Raw genomic sequence first — 23124 nt, 5'->3', positions numbered from 1 at the left:
GACAAGTTGCTGTGTACACAACCGTGTGACTGTCGGTTTAACAAAGGAATGATTCAGGAGGACCGCTCTGATGATCAAGCCACAGCATTACTCATCTATTTACAGAGAAAGTGATTCATTGTTATGCTATGCCACCAGACCTGTAGTTCTAATCATCATTCTCTCTCTCGGCTCTTTAGATGCCCCAGAAGCCCCTCAGGGGTCTGTAGACAAAAAGTCTTTCACAGTTTGAACTTCAAATTTGAACTTCTAACCCCCTGCTCCAATATGACTGACACATTTTTGACTGCATTATCTATTTCTGGGGCACAATACGTGAACATTTTGCATTTTCGCGTAGCTCTAGGCACTGAATGCTGTCATCTAGTGGCAGCTGGTGGACCACACACAGTGTCTCTGCCTGTGTGTGCTATTGTACTTGCTAGTGTGTATAGTGAGGACATCTTTAAAAAATGAAGACATTTTGGTCCTTTTAAGGGTTACATTAGAATATTAGAATTAGCTTTAGTTCAGGGTTGAGGGTAGACTTTTAGTTGTGATGTTCAAGGTTAGGATAAGGGTCCTCACAAGTATAAGTTTGTCTGTGTGTGTGGCGGAAATTTCTCCTCATGGGGCTTTTGAATGGGCTGCATTAAGGCAATGACTGACATGGCCATCATCATATGAATCCAAAGCAAGCACACATGTCACCAGGTGTCTTTCCGTTAATGTTTGGCAGTGTTTACGTGACACCACTGTTGTTTTTTTCTTTGGTCTGAAATGACTCACCATGAGTTTTGAGACCTTTGACCCAGCCGCGTTACACTTAACTTTGCAGTGTTTGTGCGTGATGGCGAGGCAGTTCAGGCAGCAACGGTGGCAAGTGACGTCTAATAAACTGACAGATTATACATTGGCAGTGTGCGTTAACTTTCACCTACAAGCTCATCCAAACTAACCTTTAGCCAACTTTCATGAACATGTACTTTGCTGTGTATCTGTATACAGGACCTGTTAATCAGAGACATAATCTGACACCTTAATCAAACATTTTTGAGGCCCACAAAAATATCCCACCTCAGAAACAATTTAACAGAAGAGCATCCTAGATTGAAAAAAAAAAAAAACACGATGAGATGAACGGGAGCTTTATTTCTGACCATGATGGTGATGCCTTTGAGCTGCATGGATAAAATAAAAGGCAGAAAAAAAGTGTCTGTGTTGGGATTCATTTCCTTTGCTTCCTGTCTTTGACGCACCGCTTTTAACTGTAAATGTTCGTCTCTCTTTCTTTCCACAGCCTCAGCAATTAGGAAAAACTGCATAAACCTGGAAGCGCTGAGCAAACTTCCCCACCGTGATTATACACACACGTCTGTCACCTCGTTGTCCACAGCTACGAACAAAAGTTGAATTTAAGCTCTGAATGTCGTTGCTCGCTAAATCACACTCAGCCACACTTTTAGTGCGATGTGTTTGTGGTGCTTTCCAGTCCAGTGGGAACAACCCCAGCTGTGTCACTGTCGAGCCTGACGGGAAACGATCACCCCTACATTTTCACTTCCCACTTACTTTTACATAGCTGTATTTCGATAAGATAGAAAAGCGGTGTTTGCCCTGCAGGATGCTCACATTGACAGACTGTATGCCGTAAACCTCTCACAAGGCTTTACAGGATTTGGACAGAAAGGGAGGCTTCAAAATGCTGCAATCAAAACTCAAACCACAGCTGACTGGTGTCACGTCCATTTAGCGCCATCTTCAACCGACATGTCCGCTTTGACACGTGGACAAACAGAAACGCGGCTCCACCTAGGCGAGTCTTTGATAGAAAAAAAAAAAAACACTTCAAAAAGTATTTTGGTGCTTTCCTGTTGAAGCATTTCAAGTATCATTTGTTAACATAAACGACAATTCCTCTTCATCCAGAGCGAGGTGAACGTTTGAGCTTCCCTTTTTTTTTTGCTGGCTAACTACCCTGGTTAGAGTGCACTTTGTGCTCTTAGCTAAGCAATCTACGATGCAAACACACCGTACTGCAGTAAAAAAAAAAAAAAAAGATATATCAGAGGTTAACTCCTGCATTCTTTCATCGGTCTAAATTCAAAATTAGTCATTTCAGGTCAGCAGTTTTGATTAGAAGAGCCTTGCTATCGATAAAAGTTGTCAATTTACAGCAGAGAACTAATACCATCCTTAAACCACTGCTGCCATGTTAGCCTGCTCCACCATGATTCATTAATTTTCTGTCACAATAAAAGATCTGCCGGCGCTCCGTCGAGGAGAGCACAGTGAAATGAATCACTGTGGAAATCTCAGCATGGTAGAACTGTCTTTCAGAGTCTGATAATGTCAGTGATTTGGCTTGATTAAACAGTGAATTAAGAGCAACGGGTATTACTAACAGACGAATGGTCGGACAGGAGGAAGTGGGGGTAGCTGGGTAACGCGCCGGTTTGACGGAAGAGGCTGCTCAGCATGTTGCCACACGTGGCTGGTTATCTGTGCGGTTAGCTAGTGTCAATCAGAGCAGTCAGGTGAAGCAGCTGCTGTGCTGGATAGAGAGATGGATGGATGAATGTGACACTCTGAGTCTCTTGAGGAATTGCACTTTTGTCTCTGGCTGCATGCTGTCTCCAGAGGAAGGTCGGGCTGGCTCTGAGTCCGTGGAAATGCTCTTCATTCTTTGATCTGCAGAGGTAAAGAATCAAAAAAGAAAACTAAGAAACTAAGGATTGACCAAGTGCAACAATATCAATCTTCATTATGTCTTAAAGGCCAAATACTGAGCAATAAAAGATAATGCAGAGTTGGTTGCACTTCACCTCGGTGACAACCCCTGCAGCAATGGTGGAGCCGACGTATCGCAGCATGAAGCGGCCCAGTTCCTTGTAGTCCTTGTACAGCTCTAATGGCACTGGTCTCTGGGTCTGGATCTCCACGATGGCATTCATACCCTTATTCAAACACCTTAACAGGAAAGACACGCACACAGAAAGTAACCATGAATTTCAATATTTCCAACAAGCATTTGCTTTTCCAACATTATTTCACTGAGATCATCTTTTATTTCTAATATTTCATCACATTTTATAAAATATGAAGTGCTTCTTCTTACAATTAGTTGATCTTATAATTAGTAGAAATCAGGGTTATAACAGGTGTACGCAGTAATAAAAATCATTATGTGAGCTTTTTATTCATAATATAAAATGTACTACGACAGCTCCCCTTCAACACTCACTTTGGTTTCTTCTTCAGGACCTCGCCGCTGCTCTTGTGTAGAACACTAATCAGTTTCCTAATGGTGGCCGGCTCACTGACTGTTTGATAATGCAGCAATACCTACATCACACACACACACACACACACACACACACACACACACACACACACACCAGAGACAGAGATGTGAGCCTGTACCTCCAACACATGTGTGCAATTAACGTTAAAAGATAATGTGGCGGTTTAACAGTGTGTGAATGCGTGCACTTACTGGGAAGCCCTGTGTGATGGGGACCTCGATATTGAAGAGAAGGATTCGGGCTCTGAATCGAGTACAGACTCGAATGGGCTCCTTTGGATCGCAGAACACGCAGCCCACGCTGGAAGGAAGCAAGTTATCACTAAACACAGCTAAAAGGTACAGAACCCAAACATACACGGCAGAGAACAAAGCAGGCCTTCATGCTTATAAATAAATACAATAAACTGCATCAAACTTTTATTTACTTGATCTTGATGATGTCCATGCCGGTGACTGTCAGGCTGACGTGGTCTCCTGCTGCGGACCAGTCCAGAGCCTCATCGTGGAGAGTAATACCTGTAATTCAGACAGCCGTCACAGGATGGCAGTGTTAATCACTCATTCAGCAGTCATCCTCACTCAGACAGGTGTGCCTGTAGCGGATACGTTATTCACTCAAAGAAAAAACTAGTTATTCATATCAGAAGTAGCTATAAAATGATTAATCATGTTATAGCTTTTGAGAATCATCCACATTTTGCCAGCCAGACTGGGAGCAAAGACAGAGCAGCGCGTACCTTTGACGGTGCAGGTTTCATTGGGTGGCATGGCCAGTATTTTGTCCCCGGTCTGAATATAACCAGCCTCGATCTTCCCTGTCACACAGAAGCCTGAACCCTGGTCTGGGAAGAGAAAATGCAAGATCAGCAATGTCTTTAACTTAGAAAAAGAGAAACGAGAAGGAACATGAAGAAAGAGTTGGTGTCAGTGACTTTCACCTTTGAACACATCTGAGACGCACAGTCTGAAAGGTTTGTCTACAGACCGCTGAGGGGCTTTGAAGGCATCTGTAGAAGAGAGACAGAAGAAAAAAAAAAAAGAGGAAGGAATCAACGAGGAGCGGGAAAGGCTTGTATATATAATGAGAAGTCTGATGAGCAGCGGTTGTGAATCATTTTCTCTGGTAATGGATGAATAATGCTTGAGTGTCCAGTCTTTACTGGCCATTAGTGGCGATGATCAGCACTAATGACAGTCACAGCACTGTACTATCTGCATGCACACATGCAAAGCTGTTAAAAAAAAAAAAAATATATAGATAATTTCCCTCTTATTTATCCATAAGTCATTCAGTACAGCAGTGAGTCACTCTGAAGTAACACTCAGAGCTTCGAGTACAAACACTCACCCCTGTAGGCTTCACAGGTGGCCGTAAAAAAGCTTCACGGCTGTGATCAGTATTTGCAAGTGTTTGCAGTGTTTGTAGAAACGTCTCAAACCGACTCCAAGAGCACAGTCACTTTCACTGCTCAGTATGTCGCTTGGGCAACGGTTTTGGCAAGATATGGATAAATATGCGACTTCCTGTGCAGCTTTGAGATTCACATTAATTTAGAAAATGTGTGACTGAGCATATCGATGGACATCAAAGAAGTGAAGAATTGAAAGAAAATATAACTGTCATTCTCTGTGACGGAGGAAGCTACAGAGGTTTTAGAGCCACTTCTCAAACCCATGGGTGAAGTATTTGATACTCAGTAGATTTTGGTTAGTTAGAAAACTTCATCTGGAGTTTCACCTTGAAGCAGCATCATGTAACTATTTGACCTTAAAATGACAGTGTGAAGGTCACTTTGGTGGTGAGCTGACTTATAGGGAGAGCAGTGTCTCTCATTCCCACTCTGCACCCCGAGCACCTGTTCTTGCACTGTGTAACTTGGGTGGGCGGGTACAATCCCTTGTGAGAAGTGTTTAACACTTTACAGCAACGCCAACCACGTCACTGAAACCGGATCATATCTTATGGAGAAAATGTTTTCTGGTTTTCCCTCTGAAAGCCTCCTGATGGACAGATAGCTTCACTTGTTGCTAAAGTAACCGCTAACTACTGCTAAATGTAGCTTCTGTTAGCTCAGTTATCTGTGCAGCTACTGGGAGCTCAGAGCACAGAGGGATGGTTGGTGTTTATACCGCTAGCGCAGGAGCTTTGGACCACCGGGAGGAGGAGGTTTTCAGGCCCGGAGCAGTGCCAGAATGGGCACCAGAGCCGGGCCAGCAGGCAACAGAAGTGGGCTCCGTAGCCCATGATGATAAAAGGGCAGAAATGCAGCTTTTGTTTGTATGTATGGATTGTTTTTTTTTTTACAGCGGGACCTGTGTGTCAAAAGGCAGTGAGCGCTTCGGGCATCTTGAACCATGCCAGTGTTCATTACCAATCTGCTGCAGCAGGCTGGGACCAGAGTACCAAGCGGTAAGCTCTGACACTGAACTCCTGGTGACGAGGTTCTCTCCTGACAGGCCGCTGGTGGGGATGTAGAAAACATCAGACTCCTGGAAAAAAAACACATAAACGCTGGATTAAACAGAAGAAAAATTGGAAATACTCAGCAATACAATTTAGCTAAAGATAGAAAATGTTATTATATCGATACCGATAAAGAGTTCAAATCCTAAAATGTCGAGTGGCTCACCTTGAATCCTGCCTGCTTGAGAAAATGGCCAAGTTTGGAAGTGATGTCTTGGAAACGTTCCTGTTGCCAGTTTACCTGATGTGTAGACAAACGTAAAGGAAAAATACAGAGAGAGAAAGTTTCCCCTTCAGCATGGCTTTGAAATGGAAATGTGTCACCAACACACTCTCACACACTCACACACACAGTGCAGACTGGGGTTAAGGATAGGGTTGGGTTAATCGCCTCTTTGTCTCAGTAATGTGTGGCAGGGTCTGACCTGGTCCATCTTGTTGACAGCCACAGCCAGCTGAGTGACGCCGAGCGAGCGCACCAGCAGGGCATGCTCTCTGGTCTGACCACCCGCCTCGAAGCCTGCCTCAAACTCTCCTCGGCTAGCATCCACCACAAGCACCGCCACATCGGCCTGGAGAGAGAACCATGGGGGGAGAGATAACCATAACCACATGCATCTGTTTCTGCTGATGCAGAACATCAGACACACACTCAACTCAGTACCTAATTGAACAGCTGAATTCTGACACATACATGTGAAATGAGACCGCTTCTATGAGTGATAGTCGAGTGTCTGCAAGCATTTGTAGCCCCTTCAAACCATGAAATCAGTAAAATGTCCTGTGCACAGGTCCAACAGAGGCTTGTACAGGAACATAAAATAACTAAGCAAATAAATGCACTCAATCTAGATGGGGAATCATTTGCTCTTCTTCTATGATGAATATCTGAATTTGTGAAAAGTATTAGAAAGCAAGAGTCAAATACATCATACAGGCAGTATGTAGACACTGCACTTTTGTTCTTGAACATTTTCATTTAACATTTTAATTTTGAATTTGATGAAACACTTTTTCTGAAAGCTGGAGAAATAAATCGCAGGCCTCAGAGCATGTGACAGACTGATACCTTCATTTGCTTGCACAGGAACCCCTTAGTCAGTACATGATGAGGCTGAACGTGAGGACAGTCATATGGTAAAAGAGAAATTACATTAGCGCCCCAGAACAGACACAGACGAGCACACCCCTGCCTGCAAAAACACCTTTCGACACCAACACCCAAAACCACAAGAGCTACTTCAAATCAGGGTGACGGGTGTGGCAGACTGAGGGTATACAGTGGAGGGAAAGAACCATTTTAATCAAGCTGATGTTTGCAAAGGCAGAGCAGTGCTTTGCATCAGTGTGAGCATCAGTTATATCAATATTAGTCTACATTAGAGTTGCATGGTCTAACAATGTATTCGCTTCACACTGAGGTACCTCTTTAATATCTCTGTGTGTATTAGCATGGTGCAAATCAACGGACGGGACCACCGCTGGATTTTTGAATCAGTGGAAGGAAATACACTATGTATATTTTGCATGACAAAATTAAATAAATTGCAACAGGATCTTATCGATTCTGTCCTCTCCTAGACTACATTACACTTATTATTCACGTCTGTTATACATTTTGGATACAGCTACTCCGCCTCTTTGCTCAGAAACATAATTGCTCCGTTAGTTTTGCATTAGCATCGAATACACGCACACTGGTCGAGAGTATCGCACTGTACATACATGTAGCTTTCCAATTCCAGTTTATTTGCATTTTCTTTTATCTACTCATCTGTATACTGTTCCTCTCTGGTCTTTTTTTAGTTACTGCAACATTACTACCCTGGGGTCAAAAAAATTAATTAAGTGCTATGCAAAATGATTATTCATGTTTTCAAAAAAATGACGGCTCCTGCATCAGCTTTTGAACATAGAGACACACTCAGAGACTGTTCTTACTGCACATACACCTATAAGAGGAACATTAGGAGCTATATACTTACTGCTATACCTGCAGATATCGCATTCACTGTGTCGGTTTGCATGCAATGTGCAGGCTGCTTCACACTTTTACGAGGTATACCTGTGCTGCTCCTGTGATCATGTTGGGGATGAAGTCTTTGTGTCCCGGTGCATCCATTAGGGTCACCACCTTAGAGCTAGTTTCAAACTTGGTCATGCCCACATCCATCGTCACACCCCTGGAGGAAACACAAATAAATGAGGGGATATGTTTTAATACCATCTGACGCAGCAGGAAAAAATGCACCTGTAATGTATGTAATAATTTGTGTAGAAGCAGAAGTGTGAAAATACAGTAAATAAAACAACCCCCTGGATGGTGCACTGAGGGGCTGGACTGCCATATGAGGGAAAGCAGATTTAAAGCCTCTGTCATTTTCAGTTCAAGAGCAACGTCTTCTGGTAGGCGCGGCTCTCGGTTTGCTGTAAGCATTACGCATTTACTTCAGAAGTTACTGATAAAGGAATACGGATTCCCACCCAAATCACTTTCTGTTTCTGACTTATTTCGCTTCCGTTTCACTCTGGTGACAACAACAGAGATGGGGCGAACACGGACAGATCTTCCACAACAACATATTTTACATGTTAAGAAGGCGGATGTATCCACTGTTGACCATCAGTGGTAACACAAAATGTACCTGTCCCTCTCCTCGCCAGTTTCATCCAGGACCCAAGCATAGGCGAAGGAGGCCTTCCCCGCCTTCTTTGATTCCTGCTCGTACTTGTGCATGGTGCGCTTGTTGACGTTGCCCAGCAGGTAAAGCAGGTGGCCCATCAGCGTGCTTTTACCCGCATCCACATGACCTGCAGGGAAGAATAATGTAATAAAGCCAAGCAGTTTAGGATGTAGAAAGAAAGAGAAAAGGGGCTCAGAGGGTGGAGAATGATAGAAGACCGCAAAGAGGGGTGAGGACAGACAGAAAAAGAGGAAGAATGACACGAGAGTGATAAGACATGTAGGGGAACAGAGGTGATAAGACAAAGGGAGGCCAGAGATAGGAGAGGGAAAGACACAGAGTTGCATAAGAGGAGGGTGGTAGACAGAGATGGGAGCAAGGATGGAGGATGGGGGGGGGAAATCGTGGTAAAACGAAAGGTTTCACAGGCTGTGGGAAACTAGAATCATCTGCACTTCTGAAACTACCAAGTCACTTTTTCTGGTGTAACTGAGAATGAGAAATTATGATTGAGCAACTGCAGGCCTGCTGTTCGACTCATTTAATTCCACTAAACTCAGACATGTGCACGGTGAACATTAAACGTGACTGTGCAAAAAAAAACAAAAAAAAAAAAAACACAATGTGTCAACTCAAGGATATGGAAAAAACAACATGGAAGTGCTTTTTACTTTATTTTTACTGCTATGTTGCAATGTAAGGACATATAATAAAAATTAACTCTCAAAACACTTATTTCCTTACAGTATCTATGAAAAAAATTCCAAAAAGGAAAAAATAACTTGGAGGAGGACACAAGTGAACATAACTGTTTTCAATTGTTTGTGCAGAATTGACTTGTATTCCTTGCAAGCGTGGCGATCCCTTAATGTGCCGTAAGACGAAATAAAACGTAAAGTCGTGTGTGGTATTTGTGGTGGTGTATGAGTGGTTTTCTGTGTTTCCTTCCTACCGATAACCACCAAATTCAGCAGAGGTTTGCCACCCTGCCGCTTCTCCAGCTCAGCCTTGACATTGATCGCCTGTCGGGCCTTTCCTGAGGAACGGCCCGGGGTGGGAACTGTGGAGGGCTCATCTCCATTTGACCCTTTGGATGGAGTCTCAGGACGTTTGGACGTGGTCTCTGAGGCGGCCGCCGCGGTGGTGTTTTCAGGGCTGCCGCCCCGGCGCGCTGCAGCAGCAATCACGCCATTCTCCCCCGTGCTGAAGAGAGAATGTGGAGGAGTTTAATCTCTTTAAAAGCTCTTTTCTTCCCTGTGACACATTTCTACCAGCATACAGGTTCTGAAGGGTTCATCCACTTCTCATCCAAATGTATCATACCAACTACTGTCCTGAACTGTTTAATGAGAACAATGTGTGTGTTAGGTACCTGGGAACATCAAAGCCCATGGTCTGCTTCTTGCCAGAGACGGTCATGCGAGCCACTTTGGGAACCACTTCAGAGTCCAGTTTATTGTGAGACGCATCTTTGCTTTTAGCTAAAAGGGAACAGAGAACAAAACTGTAGACTTTCCCACAGACAAAGGCAATCATGAGTCACTGTGGCCACGCTCTATGACATTAGGAGCATAATGCATTTTTCCGTTTTAAAAAGGCATCAAATGACCTTCAATATATGAGAAATGGTTTATATGTATGGGCAAACACTCACTGCTTTCTCTCATAAGCAAGGTAAGACTGACATTTTTCTCCCGGTTGATCTTCTGTTACTGTAACAGTAAGTCAAAGTTTACACACACTTGTTTTGCTTTTCTATCTCTGGGAATAGAGTTGTTCATAAATGGTGATTATGCATGCACGCAGCATCAGAGTAATTTAAGTCTTGTGGGGTTTTTTCCTGTTTTAAAGTGATTGACTTCATTATATTCGTTGGAACACTGCCTGCATCTGCAAAACAGTCACACAAAACACAAAAATACATAGTAAGATAGCTTATTCTTCTTATTCTTTTCTACTGTGGTGTTAAGGCATGCACAGGATGTTACAATGACTGTTTTCCTGGCCATAGCCTTACTGGCATATACAGTAAAGCACATATTCTTCAGTGTAAGCAGATGATGCAATCAGTCAAGCCTTCATTTATCTGACTGGTACTTCATATTCTGCAGCAGTGAGACGTGCTGAGGTCATTGCTTTGTCATCCCAGTCCCAAATGGCCACCGGTCCCAGTCATATCAACCTGCGACTGATTCATTTAGGCTGGGCTGCACAGCCAAGCCTACAGCACACTGCGTGCATATGTGTGCATGTGTGTGGCAGTGACATCCTGGTTCAGAGAGGGTTAATTTCAGTAGTGGCCGTTGCCTCCCGTCTCCACGTAAATAGAGCAGTGTGACACAGCATTTCGCAGAATGAATACTTTTGAGAAGGTGTCACACTCAGCAAAGTGCAGGGCAGAGGTGAATGTGTGTATTATCACATAAGCAAACCACTGATTAAAACAAACTCGTAAAGGATTTTTGGTTAGTATCACAACAACATAAACTCCCTCACTGATTTTACCGCAACATTTCAGTCCAAAGGAAGAAAAATACTACTCTAAAGTTTACTCCACTTGATGTCTAATGTTGATTTTTCCTCATCTTATAGCCTGTATCTTAAAAAAAAAAAAAAAAAAAAATCAAACTTATTGCTTGTTTGGTCCTGTTTGCTTCATGCAGTTTATTCATTGCAAAAAATACCCTTAGGGAAAATGAGAGGAAAGGAGGTGTGATTCAACAGAATTATTAATGGACTTTCTCTAACCAAGCTTTCTCTGAATGACTGAATGAAAAAGTCCCTCTCATTCTGAAACACTGATAGACGGTGAGGCAGCTCGCTCCTCCCTGAAGAGGCTTTTTGTCTTTATAAAGTCATGACATGTACGTTGCTGTTTATTCCCGCAACTCAGGCAAAGCTGCATCAAACATATTCTTATTTTAAAGGGTCAGAGCTTAGTGATGATCAACACAAAAATGAATGATGAAAGTGACAATCAACACAAAAAATGATGGATACATGTATTGCCAAAGAAAGTTCTGAAAGCTACCTAAAAAAAAAAAAAAAAAAAGACTTATAACAGACACACCGCTGCAGAAAAGGCATGTGAAAAACAGTTATAGATCTTTAATACCACTGTCGTCACTGAGATGTGCATCATTAATGCGTTATCAGTCCTGCAGTGAGCAGCAACATGAGATGGAAAAAGGACTGTCTGGGGAATTTGGGTTCTTCCTGCAGCTGGGGGCTTTTCCTGGCCCTACAACAGTGACGTGGAGGTTTCTACCACCTGTGTTTAAATCAGACACCAGCCAGCTTGAAATTGACTTCTTTCGAACATCAGCTGTGAAACAATGGATCTGACTGGATCGCATTAAATCTGAAAAGGTCGTTCGAATCAGCTTATTACACCTCACCTAATTTACATTTTGGAAATAAACCACAACATAAAAAGAAACTACAAATCACTCACCAATAATTATTAAGTACCTGACAAGGGCGGGGTTTTTTTTGTTGGTTTGTTTTTTAGATCTTCACCTCCACATGTTAACCTGGGGTGAAACAGACAGGTGCATCCTTCTCAACCACCCTAAGGCCTTAATCAATAAACAACCCCTCTCAATTATCAGATATGTTGCTGCCTGGAGGCTTGAGAACAACTATACAGTGCAATCAGGTTCTGAGGCTCCGAGCAGGATCTCCTTAACACTGTTTGGACTGGCAGGTAAATAGCTGGCGTCCTCCCATCCAGGATTTGTCGTGTATAGGAGACCCTTGAAGTGACTAGGAGTGAGTGAGTCATTCATACACCTTTGCCCGAGGGCCCAACTGAGCACAGGATAAGAGGAGTCCGCCCAGGATATGCAAATACCCCCCCCCTCCGCCCAGCCAAATACACACAAGTGTGCTGGGAAAAGTGAAAAACACAAGCAGAAAAGTGCAGATAATGGGGTGAGTGACAGCCTCACAGGGAAAGCTGGTTGTGCAAGTGAGAGTAAGAGATCCAAGAGAGAGATACAGAGGCAGACAGAGGGGTACAGAGGACTGCCGTCATGTGGTATTCACTACTATGGGTTTTAATTGATGGTCTTGACCCATGTTTAACTGCATGAAGTACACACTGACATGCTAAACACTTTCCCAAAAATATTTTATTTCCACTGCTATGATCGGCATCGCAATGATGATAAAAAAATAAATAAATTCTGGAAAAGCAGTTCTTGATAATGAGTCTCCCTACCACTTGAGGCCGCTAAAGGATGCAAAAGACAAGAATCATGTTGGACTCAGATCTTCATGGGCCGACTGTGGGGGGGAAACAGCATGGGATTTTAACTGATTGAAGCATTGTGCCTGAGTCTGGGGAAATTTGTCAGTGCAGAAATGAAGGCTGGTTCTGTCCTGGTCCGTGTGGTAGAAAGAATCTTCAGGGAAAGCAACCACGTGCCACAAAGAGTACAAAATCACCTGGTAGGTACATGTTTGGAATTAAAGCATACGTTGTGGCACTCCCTTCCACATGGCATCCAGCTTTTCTAAACTCAAGGACAAACCGATGAACAAAACCACGAGCTAAACCTCACTCACATTTGAAAAATCAAAGACATGAATGAAAATGACTTTGCAGGAAATGGGACTTCTTGGCTGAGGGAAAAGCTTTGAGGAGGACCCATCTGACCCCTTTCAGGTTGAGTCACACGCGCACACAGGCACACATACACACACGATGTCAGTACCACAGTTCAACGCGAGCTCCTCGCCGTCTTCGCCCACTCACTCAGCCGTCAACCTTGAGTCATACCAGCCACCTGAGAACTCTCACCTACTGTTTACAGCCAGATTTCAAAATAGAGCTACGGAAGGATTTATACATCTGACATAAAGCAGGTGAAGCTAAAATGTCAACACATATATGCATTGACACCGTTTACCAAAATAATTACTCAAGCAACTCAACGTCTTTCATCCACTTTCCATTCAGTGCATAGAGTCCAGTGGCTGTTTGATTTTTTTGTTTGTTTGTTTGTTTCCGAGTGACGGGCTTGACTGCACATTTGGAGTTTCCTAAGAAGTGAGACACAGGATGCAAAGAGGAAAAAAAAATCTGCCAGATGCAAAAAAAAAAAAGAAAAAAAAAAGCCATTTCTAAGGTGAAAAGTCAGGACAACTTTATCAGCCATCCTGTGAGGCTGATTTTCAGTGGTGTTACATCAGCCACTCTCTGCAGCATAAAGAGTTGTGTGATGTGTTTACTTTTCTGGCCATGCCGTGAATTGAGCTGCTTGTTTTCCCGTTCTGCATGTTAGTCCAGCAGCTGGATGTAAAGAGGAGTGACAGTCGCATGCTGTCACAACCACGCGGTTGGTTCTGTCTCCATCGAGCTAAAATCTGACGATGTAAATATTTTTACCAGTGTTCAACGACGTGCCAAGAAGAGATGGTGCGAGATCGTGACAAGCGATCAGCGATATGCAAAAAAATCAAATTGATTGTTTTGACAGATGTTGTGATTTCGATATGAGTCAGAATTTTAGTAGGAATGATATTTAAATGAAATATTTTTGATAGGCTCCGTACCAAACGAGCACGTTCCCTTACATCTGGAAATGATTTTTCAGGCCAGGGCATCTCTGTGGCCTCATTTAAAGATGGCATGCTGCAGCACATTTTACCTTTATCAAAAAACTGCAGCTCCTGCAATTTGGATATTGCACTTCACGATGCGATTTCAATAATATTGAACTCTTTAGCCCTTACTGCGACAATTCAAACGTGTCCTGAATCTCAATTTACAACTCACTATAACTTTGCATTTTAATCTGAGTTCCAGTAATTAAAAACTAGGAAGAGTTAATGAGTGAGTGATTTCAGCTAAGAAGATCTAGCCAACTACCACACTTGGCTCAGACTGAAAATCAGTGGACTCACTTTAAGGTAACTAATCAGTCATATAGGCGTAACTTCCAAATTGAACAAGCAACTGTAAACAGGTAAATGCTAGTATACAGATCAGCACCCAGATGACAAACGTATCCGAGAACGTCCAGTTACTCAAGGTGACTCACGACTGAATAACCCTCTAAATAAAACACTATTGCTGCACCTTCACTGAGACATTTGCACAAAAACATTACTGCTGTCATAGCAATGTGTTTTTGTATTCAGGCTGCACGACAGCGCCACGCCGCCGACGACTGAACCAGAATGATTTCTGAGGCCACTGTGTATGCAAACTGTCATATCACTGCTTTATGAGCACTTTTGTCTTCAGTCTCTCCTGCATTTCTTGTAACAAGTGTAGCTGTTTCCATTTAAATGATCAAACTTCGCTCAACCTTTTTTTCCCCGTAAACTTACTGCACCACAACAAAGCAGCAGTACTGATGGCAAGTCCAAACGGCACACGCTTTCTTTTGACCACTTGTTGTGAGTAAAATGGTATTTTCCAGTCTTGCCACCACATCACAACAAAACCATGTTTGTGCAGCATGTACGCCTTGCAGAAATGCAGAAGCCCGTGAAGACACAAAATGATTTGATATGGCAAAGCTTTTGACAGAGCTGTGAAAGTTGAGAGACGTGATCAGATTTTCCTACGTAGGTGGTGTGTGAGAGAGACAGAGTAAAATGATCGGCTGCTATGCCGAGTCGCTGTGTGCTTGAGGTGACATTTTCTCCAAGAGTGCAGCTTCCTGCTCAAGCCCACACGCTGGCTCGCCTTAAAAGAAGAGGACAAAACTGCTGCTGGACAAACCCAGTGAATAATACACAAACACTCATTTATAGATTGTCAGAGTACAATGCAAAAATGTTGCAGATCATATCTCACAAAACAGACCACAACATCCCTGATACACCTAATGACTTCCAAACACCATAAAGCTCCCAGGACTACACGAAGACTGAGAAACCTGTTTGTCTTGTAATGTTTGACTTGTCATTATTACCACTATCTGCCCTTGATTATCTATCATTTCCCTCAGGCTCAGCAGTCTATGTTTGACACCCCGAGGGTCCACTTCACTCAGCTTTCTGCGCCAGTAGAGAGCTTACACATGTCTAGTCCAAACCCTGCCCTTTCACTCAGAGTTCTCACATTTAAGACAATGGAGCAGTACAAGAAAATGACTAAACCGTGGGGAAAGTTTGACATCATCACCACAGACCACTGTCCTGATGACAACAAAGTTACCCATTTTTATGGTTAAGAAAACCACATGTACAACATGGTCTCCTCACACATGTCGCTGTTAGTACACATTATCTACCAAATCGAGTCACTTCTTGTCCAATCTTACTGTAAGTCTTAAGCGTTAATTTCTTTAAGGATGATCCTCCATTCAAACCAATACCAATGACTCACACTAAAAATGTGAGCTGCCTCAAGAAACTTTGGACTAACCTAAAAAAACACACGCAAACACTGCACCAGATACATACTGCAGAGTTAACTTTCTAAAACATTTCACTTCACAAATGAGCATTCCCTCTTAGTCTGTGCCGAAATATTATTGAAGTGACGCCAAAATCTTAAAGTGTCGTGCGAACACACACTCATATTTCCGATTCAAACAGGAAACAACTGGTTACATAGAATTAGATCAATACAACAACCCCAAAAATACATATTTTACACTCAGATCAGGCATAACCACTGCCACACACAACCGGACAGACACTCCCAGACACAGGTGCATTCAGAGTACACAAACTCAGTCGTCTTTATTTGAAAATTGACATTAAATTCTGGCAGAGTGTGATGACACACCCTGTGTAACCTATTTGTACATTGTAATATTAAAAGGTTGCAGGAGCAAGAAAAACCTCTTTTACCTCAGGTCTGAAGACATTCATTTTGACTCATATTCTGTGCAGTCCTTATTCACAGTGCTTACACTCGTAGCTAACTCCTTTATTCAATATTTAATATTATAAGAGTTCATTTGTCTGTGTGTGTGTGTGTGAGAGAGAGAGAGAAAGAGAGAGAGTCTCTGCATGCATGTGTGTTCTCTCTCCCTCATGGGAAAATCTCCAGGTGTCCTCAAACCAAAATGTCTACCCCGTGAGCAGTAAACCAGTACAATGGTTAACTGATCCATATTCCAATAGCTGCAGCACACCTGCAAACAAAATCAACCTCTTTTTCTCTTTTGAGGGTTCATGCAGCTCTAAACTAGAAAAGAGGCCATGCGAAGAAAAGATATGCTTTGAATTATCCCAAGCCAAGATTAAAACTACTTTCATACAAAAATGTCAATTAAAAAGCCAAAGGCCATGTAAGCATACAAAAATAAGACTCAAATTTAAAATGCGGAAAAAGAAACGTTTACTACAGTCCATGAGAAAAAAATTCTTCTAAAAGTTATTAAAATACTGAAAGTTTATTTAGCTGCGATTCTTTTCAAGCTGCCAGTGTGGGTTTGATCCTGTTTGACTCACATGATTGATCTATATATAGTAGCGATACATAAACACTGTGGTAATTATGTTTCAAGCGGTTTTTAAGCAGTAAATTTGTCATTCTGTTATACTGTTGGTCCCAAAAGTATCTTTACTTGAAATGACAGATTATGGGACAGAGTTAAAACGTCTCATGTGGACTGATGACCCTGAGTGCTGCATCTCTTTGAGTTTTGTTCAGTCAGTGGAGCAAAGGCCACCAAAGCGTTATCCAAAGTGAGTTCATTTAGCACCAACCTGCACGCAACTGAATTAAGCGCTTTTATTTCCCGGTCTACCTGGTGAAAGCTTTTCGCTGATTAGCACGGACGACGTCATCAGGTGAAGGCGTGTCGAAGCGGAACGGTGCAATTGGCGAGAGCGGGGTATGCTGCTCTTTGGATTTGTCTTGCGATTTGCACAGGAAGGCCTGGTAACCACTTCCTGTCCTCTGGCTTCTTATTTTTCCCTTCATTATGTTCCTCATCCTCTTCTGCTGTCTGCGGCTTTGAATGGACAATGTAATGGCAAATACTGATGGTTGTGCAAAAACAGAAGAATCCAGCCCCAAGACAGCTGGAGTTGGAGAGGACGGTGAAGGGAGGTCAGTGTCAAAGTGATGAGGGCTCACTCTATCTGACTGGGCCATGAGTGCACTCAAATCAATAGCTTGCCTAAGCTTAGGAGATCTGGAGTTTTGATGGTATGGTTTGTGGTCGAGTTTATGCTGGTTCCCACCCTCTATAGCACTTCCTACCAACACACGAGCCTTCTCTGGTTTTGCTGGTAAAAGGAGTGAGGTGAGAGAGTGATGTGACCCATTTGAGGTGGTTGAGGTTTTGCCTTTGTGTGCAGATGCCAAATCATACAAAGAGAGCTCGGAGACGCCAGGTAGTTGTTTCAGTGCATTTGCTGCAGATTCAGTACTGACAGGTTGAGGGGAAGTCAAGGAACAGCTGTTCTGATGCTGAAGAGCTAGATGAGACAACGAGACTGTCCCACCCAGGCACGCAGGAGCAACTGTTGGTTTAGAAAAGTCGAGCGTGTTTGCTGGTCGTTCATCACTCCACTCACCACTGTGACTGCGACTGAATGACTGCGACTGAATGAGTGTATTCCTGTTTTGGTGCTGTGAAGCAAGCTCAGACAGTGACAGTGTTTGCGCTGGTGCTCCCATCCCCTGATACTTTACAGAAGTTATGCTGCTTTGGGGAGTAGGAAAGGAGTTACTGATAGTTGTCGGGCTGCGGTTTGAATGCTCCTGGATTAAATCAGCCAATGACGGGCTTCCCTTAGGATCAGCTATTGTAGCTTTGACTCCAATTCCAACTCCCACCGCTTGTGGATTGCTCTGGAGGACAGAACTGAGACTTCCAAATCCAGGGGGAGCAGCCAGAGAAGAGCTTGCAGTTGTTATCTTGGGGTTGTTTAGTGAGAGACTACTGAGTGGAAATGAAAGGAGGGAAGGAGCTGAGCTGTGAGATGCTGAAGACATGTTTAAAGATGCCAACGTTCCCAATGAAAGACTATTCTGATTGGGTGTAATGGACAGAGGTAAATTAGGTGCTGCTGTGAGAGCACTTAATGAAGGAACAGCCAAACCTTGCTGTGTTTCCACCTCTCCTGATGCCTTACTCTTCTGCGCATGCTTAGACATGAGCTGTGCAAGACTAGTACCACTGACGCCTGCACCACTGTTCTGACGAATACAATTTTGATTTTCAGAGCTGCTAACCACTGGGTCAGTCTCATGTTGTGATAAGAGGTCACGCAAGTTTGGTGCGTTTGCTTGCACACGTGGTTGTGTGTGTTTGCACCCATCGGTCTGGACTTTATGTGCCTTGGATGTCATGTGTGTGTGAGAAGGGGACAAGCAGGCTCCTTACCTTACAAAAGCCAATTGCAGTTGTCGAAGAATCACACCATAAACAAAAGAGAAAAGAACAGAAAGAAGGCACTTTGTTAAACATTTGCATGGCTTTGTGTGAAATGAACAGAGAAATGCCCCTGGCTGTTAAGATTTCATGTACACAATATTAATAAACATTATTTAAAATTATGTTTTGTTCAAGTATCATCTGAAGGAGCCACAGATATTCAGTCAAAAATAGTAGCGGCAAGTTGTATCTTAATAATTCATCCATCCATTCTACAATAAGCCAGGTCTTATTTCTTAACCAGGATAGGCTCTGAACCAAGTTTTATATCAAATGCTTCATGTAAGTGGCCTACATAAACCCTCACAATGCTTTTCGGGCAGTTTCTCTGTTATCTTTCATTCTTCACAACATTAACAGCAGCCTTCTTTGCATTTACAGCCCTAAAAATGATAAGCTCTCAGCTCTTGACCTCTAAATGCCACATTCATTGATCACTTCACTGCCTATTCCTTAATTATATTGTCATTATCATTCTAAATTATATTACAGTCAGATTATTATTCAAACTGTAGTCAAAAATGATCAAATGTGGGATGTTCAAAATCACTTGACTAGCAATGTCTATCTATCCAGAACTACTTCTAATTGTTGATCAGGTGACACAAACAGACTGGGCCTTATTTTGTGCATCGGCATCAGCCGATATGTCTGAAATCAGTAATAGAATGTTATTCCCCAGAAATAAAACTAGATCAATCAGTAGCTACATGACAATAAAAACAACACTTATTATGAACTAAATGTGAAGCATCTCATAATTTGATCCGCTCTCGGCGTACCTCTCTCAGCCACGGCCTCTTGTTTGGTTCTTTGTGGAAGCGGTGCTCTCTCTTGGCTAACTCTTGCCACAGAAGTCGCCTCTTCACAGGTACTTCTGGTGACTGGCGCCGTCTTGGTGTCTTCAGACAGGACTGCATCCAGTGCCCTCTGTGGGTCAAATCCACATCTCATGGCTGCCTGGGTCAGGACTGAGTCTGGCACTGCATCTCCCAGCACAGTTCGCATGTGGTCCAGACAGGAATACAGTTTTGCTACAGAGAGCAAAATGTGATCAAACAAGGAACAACAGATCAAGAAAAAAAAGGATCTTAATGTCTTCATTGAGAACATTTTCAAACACAAAGTTCAAATGCTACCTTGATCAAGAGGGTCAAGGTTGTGGCTGATGGTAGGGGACATGGGTACGTCTTCAGCTTCATATTCTTCTTCTTCTAAAGGCTCCTCCTTTGGTGCTTGCCTGTCTTGACGTGAGTAGATGAACTGATTTGCTGTACAAAAAAAAATATATCTTTACTTATTGGTCGCTTAGGGAACTTTTTTCTTTTGACATGTTATTCATCCTGTTTAAAGCCGGTATTTCTGCACAGTTGCAGATAAAGATTAGGCCACATTAATATTATTAATATTATAGTAATTGTAGAATTAGATTGCAGCGGCGGCTGAGTAGGATTGTTTCCAACTCATATGATCCAATTTCCAATAACTCCAGATAGTTGTTAAGAAAGAAAACGTCATTCCTCTGCACCCAAGGTCTGCTTCAAAACTTCTGACATGACCATACAGCATCAGCTTCCATGACGTCACCTGAAACTCCCAAACCACAAGTAAGTGAGGTCCGTTTTACTGTGCTGTTGTTTTTCCACACAGAACCAGGCAGGGTCAAAGTTAACTTGTAACTGATGTTATGCTGGTCTGGCAGCGGTCTGCTGGAACAAGCACTAACCGTAGGTAATGCCAGCTATCAGAGCTAACCTCAGCCACTACCAGCTATGAGAGCTAAACTACGTCAAACCAACCGTCATCTGGATTTTGATGTGTGTCTATGCATGCTATTACAATGACAGTGCTTGGAGCAGCCTAAAAGGATGAAGAAAGACTGAAATCATCTCCCACATTTTAGGTACTAAATAAAAATGATTCCAGACACCGACAGCAATGACTTTCATGAGTTCACCTGGAACTCCCCAACCACAAATAAGTCTGTTTCTCTTTGCTGCCGTTTTTCCACACAGAACCTAATGGTAGTTATGACAGCTGACATTAACTAAGATTAGCTCTGATAGCTAACATTAGCTAAGGTTAGTACCTACCACTGTCAGACCAGGTTTGAGAGTTTCAGTTGAACTCATGGAGGCTAATGGTGTAGGCTGGGTGTGTGGTCATGCCAGAGGCTTTGCAGAGGAATGACGTTTTGTCATTAGTATGCAGATTATATGTAAATCAGAGTCCCTTTGCCCGTCCTCTCAGACCCCTCCTCTCAGTGCCAAAATGATGACAGAATTGAAAGTGAGAACCAGTGACACAGGGGGGAAAAAAACTTAAGTGTTAAAAAAAAAAAAAAGACAGACATGAAGATTAACATTCAGAGATTGTCACTGAAAACATATCAAAGTAAAATTAAATAACCTTTAATGCGAGTCAATGCTTGTTTCAGTGCCAATACAAGTGTTTCAATGACAATGTTTCCATTTACAGAGCCAAATTTTGAAGTCACTGTTCTAGTCCCATATTCTTAGTTTCTAGTTCCTTTAACTTGAAAAAAATTAGTTAATAGCGTCTACTCATCTGCAAGCATACATAGATGTTGTTGTACACCGATCCCACCTAGAACTTTGCATTCATCCATACTAACCTGTTGCTGGTGATATACAGCAGTAGTCATCGTCCACAGACTGTCCATACATGTCATCATCTTCAAAGTCTAGGAAAAAATGAGACAGATTCCATTTTTTTTCCCCTCTCTGTTCTTTCCACTAACATAGACATGTACACATTCAGTTGCAGTTGCAGTAAAGAGAAAAAGCCTTTTGTTACAGTTGTCACTTTGTCTTGTCAGCACCTTTACAGAATGCATAACAAACTATAAATTGGGAGACAGGTAACTTTACTTAACTACGTTACCGTAGGTTTGACAAACAGGTGGGCTTAATAAGTTAACACGGACCAACAAAATATTTGTTAGAAGCGTGAAACATTTCTTGCAAAAACACTGGAAAGTTAGCAAGCTAAACAGCTAGCTGTCGTTAACTATACGTAACACAAACTGCGTTAGTTATAGACGCATTACATCAAGATTGAACATTACAACGTTAGCCTGGTAGCTTGAGTAACTTAGATATGTAAACAATAGCATTATAACGTTAGTCCAATTTATGTTGCGCTAGGCGTCAAGTGACACGACAACGTTATCTTGCCAGCTAAGCTAGCTAGCATTAGCTGGTAGCGCTACAATCAATAACAGTGAATTTTAGCTTAGCGGCTACCGAGTTTAGCGGTTTGAGGCCTTGCCATGACTTTTAAACCGTCACAACTAGTTATGATTATCTACCTTCATCGTAGTTGTAACCTCGAACATTTCTGTGCCGAGACATTTTGCTTATGTGTCTTCTCTCGGCCCCAGCGTGAATGTTTTGCGGCTCACAGAGTGTTGTGACATGTGTCTCACTGCCCGGTTGCCATTGCTGCTGCTGCTGTGTGAAATTACAGCAGCAATCAGGTTAGAAATAGTTTACTTAAACCAAATATTTGAAAAAGAACTTTTTTGGCCTAATTGTGTTTTTTGTTTGATTGTCAACAGTTTAGTCATTAAAACAAAATTTTTAAATTTGCTTTCAGAGAAAGATTTTTTTTTTCTTGGCTGACGTAACTTCCTGTTGCAGTTTCACCAATGCGGCCTGGGATCAGATCTCCCAAACAAGTTTGACAATTTGCCTGTGCGATTTGCCCTCTGCCTAATAGAGAGAAACTGAGCTCGATGACAGTCGATGGTTGCACAGCATTTAATCACCAGTTGAACTGATAGATTTATGTCAGAAGGTGGGAAATAAATTTAAAATAAATTATGCTGTATAATTTTCATCAAATATTACCAAGGGCACAGCAGAAAGAGATGTAGCTCCATTTCTAGTCAATTTCTAGTAGACTGGAGATCTAATGATAAGGGTAACAGGCTCTCAAATGAACAGTGGAAAAGATCTGTCATTAGTTATGTTCTCGGAAACCCAGTTACCTTCATGAGCTATAATGATAAGCGTAACGACTGAATATGGTTGCTTATATAACCTGCATACAGCCAACATGGTTTTGTTTTATGAGCAAGGAAACACTTAAAATTCATGTTAACGATGATGTCTTATCAATGTGAAAGAGCAGGCACAGTGTCACAGATGAGCAATGACAAAGTGGTTAAGAGCTTTTTACTCTGCACAACCTTAAGAAAATGATTTCAGTTGAACAGATCAAGGGCAGCGCACTGAAAGAACATGAGAGTCTGCCTGCACAAGACACACAAACAACTTCCAATCCCACCTGTGATCTTGGGGTGTGAAT

General features: G+C 42.4%; 1 protein-coding gene across 3 annotated transcripts; it reads right to left on the bottom strand.

The window, feature by feature from the left end:
- Positions 1-1111: 1111 nt before the first annotated feature.
- On the bottom strand, positions 1112-22271 carry hbs1l (HBS1-like translational GTPase). 3 transcript variants are annotated; one of them, XM_076755978.1, is made up of 18 exons: positions 22124-22271; positions 21428-21496; positions 19932-20063; positions 19575-19826; positions 9807-9915; positions 9387-9637; positions 8396-8561; positions 7816-7933; positions 6176-6322; positions 5917-5991; positions 5659-5776; positions 4225-4293; positions 4024-4128; positions 3712-3802; positions 3476-3584; positions 3224-3324; positions 2805-2949; positions 1112-2670 (listed from the first exon to the last, which is right to left on the bottom strand). In XM_076755978.1, the coding sequence occupies exons 1-18, from the start codon at positions 22164-22166 to the stop codon at positions 2659-2661; spliced, it is 2112 nt and encodes a 703-aa protein (XP_076612093.1). In that variant the 5' UTR covers positions 22167-22271; the 3' UTR covers positions 1112-2658. The 3 variants fall into 3 exon arrangements, with proteins under 3 accessions (XP_076612093.1, XP_076612095.1, XP_076612094.1); XM_076755980.1 differs by lacking the exons at positions 19575-19826; positions 19932-20063; positions 21428-21496; positions 22124-22271 and adding an exon at positions 17155-17326; XM_076755979.1 differs by lacking the exons at positions 1112-2670; positions 2805-2949; positions 3224-3324; ... (8 more) ...; positions 8396-8561; positions 9387-9637 and adding an exon at positions 17155-18736 and having other exon boundaries at positions 9815-9915; positions 22124-22257.
- Between the last annotated feature and the right edge of the window lie 853 nt (positions 22272-23124).

This window comes from Chaetodon auriga, chromosome 18 (genome assembly GCF_051107435.1).
Source record: "Chaetodon auriga isolate fChaAug3 chromosome 18, fChaAug3.hap1, whole genome shotgun sequence".
Classification (NCBI taxonomy): domain Eukaryota; kingdom Metazoa; phylum Chordata; class Actinopteri; order Chaetodontiformes; family Chaetodontidae; genus Chaetodon; species Chaetodon auriga.
The sequence above is the reverse complement of the archived record's forward strand: the minus strand, read 5'-3'. Positions and strand labels throughout refer to the sequence as shown.